The sequence below is a fragment of the Mesitornis unicolor genome, unplaced genomic scaffold (assembly GCF_000695765.1).
Source record: "Mesitornis unicolor isolate BGI_N332 unplaced genomic scaffold, ASM69576v1 scaffold16281, whole genome shotgun sequence".
Lineage (NCBI taxonomy): Eukaryota > Metazoa > Chordata > Aves > Mesitornithiformes > Mesitornithidae > Mesitornis > Mesitornis unicolor.
The window spans coordinates 14,793-19,671 of NW_010163277.1; the positions used below are offsets into that span (position 1 = coordinate 14,793).

The window sequence follows — 4,879 nt, forward strand, 5'->3', positions numbered from 1 at the left end:
TGCTGTTCCTTTTGGGTGGGAGCAACATTGAAGGTAGCGTACAGAACAGCTACTGGATAGTTACTAGCTTGTTTTGATTTCTTTAAGCATCCTATCTTTTCTTTGCTTGGAAGAGTTACTTGTTTGGCACAAGTGCATTAATATGCACAGATCAATATAAAGGTATTTCATCTAGTGAATATGCAGGGTATGGAGGTTTACCAGATTAGAGCTATATGCTATCACTGCTTATCTCATAAACAGGCAATAGATTTTAGTATTAAAAGTAGAGTAAGATTTAGTATTTTACTGTAATGGTCTAATGTCTTTTCAGCTCTTGAACATATTTGAATATACAAATTTTGAGAAAAACCGAAATTATATCCTGTCAACTCAAGATCGCCTTGTTGGTGGATTTGCCAAGTGGCCAGACAGCCATCCAGGTAAATTTACTTTTCAACATTGTGGTGGGTGTGTCCTAAGCTAGAAATACATTCCAGGAATCAGACATTTCACAGGTGTAAAGGACGTTTTTATTCCTCAGTGTTTTTCAAAAAATGGAAAAAAAGCCTTTGAAATACAATGAGATTTTAATATTCTAAAAGGAATTTTAAAAATCTGTTTAAAATCCTAGTCATGTGCAAAGTTCCTTAACTTTTTTTTTAGCATAGCAGTTGTAGTGTGAAGGACTGTAAATGCAGCATTGCAAAGATTGTTTCTGTGGAACTATGAGTTCATTGTCATACATACACAGCTGAACTTCCTACAAGATCAGTCTAGCATCTGAAAGGAAAGCTGTTTTTTGATCCCTGTATGTCTCCACAATAAAGATTTCACACTTTAGTAACATGAAGCATCTGTGCAGCTCAGTTGTTCTCAAAAGCCCACAGTTGGTTAACTGTACAGAGTTCAGTGTAAATGCAAAAAGTGAAGGTAGCGAGAGTGGTATGAATCATCTTGCAGATTAGTTAATAGTTCTGTTGAGGTTTAATATGTAGAGAAATTTTTCATTCTTGAAGCATTTAGCATTTGTGAAGCTGGCAACATTGGTCTTAATTTGGTTTTGTTGCAAAACTCAGGTGTGATGGAATATTCCAGGGAAAGTTTGCCAAGTAAGAATATGCCATTTTTTTCAAAGGTGCTTTCTAAGATAGATTCCTTATTTGAACTTCTGTAGCTCCTACTTCATATAAGCTCTGTTTAAATTTGGGTAGTCAACCTGTCTTTGCTGTGCAATAATGTTTTTGGGAAGAAGACTTAGAAGAACATGTACCTAAGCCTTTTGGGTTTTTTTCAGACTTGTGCATAAGTCATGACTAGATTTAAATAAACTTTTTTTTTTAAATTACTGTATGTACTGCTGCAGGAGTTTCTGCCACAACTCTGATGTGTCTCACTTACTATCTTTAAATTATATGCAATGTAAAAGAATTGGAAGCGCATGTGACTGATAGGTCTTGCAAGAGAACAATAAAAAGATTTAACATAAAAGAGTGAGAGGATGAAAATTACTGTGTACAGTTACTATATGTAAAACACTAAAGTGAGATTTTCTCTGATAGAAATATAAATACAACTTACTTTTTTTTTGTTTTAAGACAGCAGCCACACAGTTGTGAGGTTGCATGGTGCATTCTATATTTGTGAGCTACTTATGAAACAGAATGTTTGGACCTGTGCTTTTTGACCTTGAAAAGCTTGGTGTGTTTCATAGTTTGAGAGAGGAGTAGACAAGCTGCATATATGTTTTTGTTAGAACTAACTTGAGTATTAAGTTACCATAGATTTGCACAACTGTTGAACTTTGTGGTTAAACTCACTAAATAGCCATATACAGGTAATTAAGTTTGTACATGGTTTTTAGTGCATGTCAATGCAGCTGTCCACAGGGGTTAATAGACTGTGTTTCCTGAAGTTGAGGTCTCCATGCCTGATGTGTTTTCTGCAAAGTCAGTAGGGGCTGTATCTACTGAGCGTGCTTTTGTCTACATGTTAATGCCAATAAGCAGAAGTCTTCTTTAGAGTCATTCTATCCTTCTATTACTTCCTTATCACTTTAGTCAGATGCAAATTTACTGACACCTTGAAAAGATTACTAAGTACTGAGAACTTGTAAGGGGCACATTAAGTTCACATTCTCTTTCCATCTTCAGCCTGTGATTTCACGGGCAGATAATCCAGTCTAATGGCTTGCTGCTGCCCAGAGGAGGCTTGCTCACTTCTCTTCCTCCCAGCTTCCCCAGATTCAACTGCACATCCTTTCTCATTTTTGCACTAGCTTTGGTGCATACCAAAACCTTCTGCAAACCAGTTTAGTTCATTAAAATGTCAGAAAACTCTCTCTTTTATCCTGCTTAGGTTAGTTTTCTTCGATGTTTTTCCTGTTGCCTTAGGTCATGCAGGGTGTTCAGCAAGCTGTAGTGCTGATATAAGGTAGGCAGCAGGAGCAACATGGGAGAAGGGAATAGGAGCATCCCTTTTTGGTGGCAGTCATGTGTTATGGCTGATCAAGCCTCCTCATTGTCTTGGTCCTCATGAATTCCTGTCCTTAGAGTAGTCTCTCAGGAAGGGAGGAAGCTAGGTAAAGTAATGAATTCTTTCATACTTCTAAATATTCCTATTTGGCAGCTATTGGTACTAATTTTGGTGTAGTAGTAGTCAGCTGTTCATCAATTAGTCAGCCAAAAAATTCTTTCATGTTTGGGGAAAAAAACCTGCTTTGTAGACAGAAATTATTTCCAGCTCCTCAAATTCTTTTGCTGTTTGCCTTGAGCACTCAGAAGAAATAAAGTAGAGGGCAAGAGTTGTTATAAAATAAAAATAGACTCTAGTTTTAGAGATTTCAGACTATTAGTTCACTCTGGTAGCTTTCAGCAGAAATTGATTTCTTCTGTCAAAACTCAAGTTTAAAATGTAGCATCTGTTTGTTTTCCTTGGCTGTAATTATTCAAGGATGTCAGAATCCAGGAACACTTGACACATACAGCCTGACATAATTTTCTTTTGTCCTTTTCTGTCTCTTTTCAGATGCTTTACATGCCTACTTTGGGATCTGTGGTTTGTCATTAATTGGAGAACCTGGTATTTGCAAAGTTCATCCCGCCCTGAATGTAAGCACAAGAACTTCAGATCGCCTTCACCACCTTCATCAGATCTGGAAAACAAGGACTCTCAGTAGTGTTCAGATGATAAACACCTCTCTACATGACTGATTTAGACTTGAATTTAGTTCTGGTAGCATAATTGTAGCCCAGGGTTAAAAGCCATGTATAACCAATGTGCTCTTTTAAGTGTTGGAGTCATACAATCAGATCTGTGTTGCTGGCATCACTTTGATAGTGTTGCCTTCAGCAGATTATTCTGCACTGGGGGATAAAAAAGGAAATATTTTGGTTATGTAGAAGTTTGTCACTGCAGACTGTAAATGGCTCTTCAAATGGCTTTACTTCTAAGAAATCCCTTGAGGCGTTTAAAATCCATTTCTGCTTTATTTTTTCAAATTTATGCATACTGTGTCAAAATATATAATGGGGAAGTATTTTCAAAATCTGTTTACGTATCATACAGTATAGCACAGAAACTTAGATTTCTTTACGATATTAATGCTTGACATATTTTTGAGTAGAGAATTTCCCATATTAAGTCTCAGTTAAGAGTTACCTTCTGTCGTATACTTTCAGATCCATAAACTTTGTTAAAAAAATCAAGTAAATAAAAATAAAATTATTTTGTTCAATATACTGGATTTTTAAAGTTGTGTGGCCTTACTAAAAGATTTCATAATTCTGAGTAGCGTCAAAACAGATGCAGGGGATCATTAGCCAGCCAAAGAGTTTTCATCTGAAATGTTCTCTTTATGTGAAATTCAGTAAGAGTGTGACATATTGATGTATGTTAATAAGAGATATTAAATAAAGTTTTTTGGAAGCATAACTCTGTGTGAGAGTGGCATTAGAATCTTCCTGAAGTCAAGCCTTTGCAGTACCTTAAAATTGTACAACTGCATTCTGATTTTTTTAATATCTGTTTCCCTTTCAGTGTGAAATAATTCCGAGTTTCTTAACCATTCTGTGTCCAGAATGAAACATCAGGCTTTAAAGTAAGTCGCACAGTGGTTTACTGTTAGAGAGACGATGAGCATTCTCAGCTTGCTTAGTAGTAGTGCCTTACTTCCTGTGCTTGAAATGCTGGTCTGATGCAAAGCAAGTAACTTTGCAGCTCTTGGGTTTGTGGCAGGTCAGTTTGTGCATTGCAGGCATACAGTAGGCACCACAATGTCTTTCTGCTTGCCAGTCATGAAGGCATGTTCTTTTTTCTAAAGGCCTTTTGCCACCACTGAGCCCAAGGAGGTAGGATACAGACCCTTTCAGACAGCAAAAAGAGCTTCAGGAATGACCATGGTTCTAATTTTGTAATGCAGTGCAAGTGAAAACAGTAGAGTAGTTGTACCCCTGTCACAGGTCAGAGAGATCCAGTGGGCATCTTCAGGCTACCAGAACAATCCCGATGTCCAAACCTGTAGCAGCCTTGCTACTTAAAGAAACTGGTTTTTATTTCTATAAGCAGATTAATTTCCTTGGGAGCATTGGGAACATCACCAGTGGTGGTGATCTGTTTGCTAAAGCAGAGAAGAGAAGGAGCAGGGGACAGGGCTTAGAAGTAAGACATGATCTAGGCATGTCCCAGTGGACAGTTTTCTTGTAGGAGGTGAGGCTACCCAGCTGGAAGAACTGTAAGAAGTCTGGAGTGGTAGAAGCAAAAGGACTACAGGGCCAGTATTGGGGAGGGAAATAGAGGTGCTTGAGTAGGACTGGTGCAGAGTAAGAATATTAAAACTAGGAGATATGGAAGATGCAGGCAGGAGAAGAAGAGGGAAGGAAGTGTGGAGTAGGAGCAGAAC

At 37.7% G+C, this 4,879-nt stretch overlaps 1 protein-coding gene across 1 annotated transcript in view; it reads left to right on the forward strand.

Annotated features, from left to right (window-relative positions):
* PGGT1B (protein geranylgeranyltransferase type I, beta subunit) overlaps positions 1-3,715 on the forward strand; it is a gene marked incomplete at its 5' end in the record, with an annotated part of 14,207 nt that extends 10,492 nt beyond the window's left edge. The window contains 4 exon segments of the mRNA XM_010193918.1: positions 1-33; positions 314-422; positions 3,007-3,138; positions 3,141-3,715. The exon segment at positions 1-33 is cut by the window's left edge and continues 30 nt beyond it. Of these exon segments, the coding sequence (XP_010192220.1) occupies positions 1-33; positions 314-422; positions 3,007-3,138; positions 3,141-3,157 (291 nt within the window).
* Positions 3,716-4,879: the final 1,164 nt, after the last annotated feature.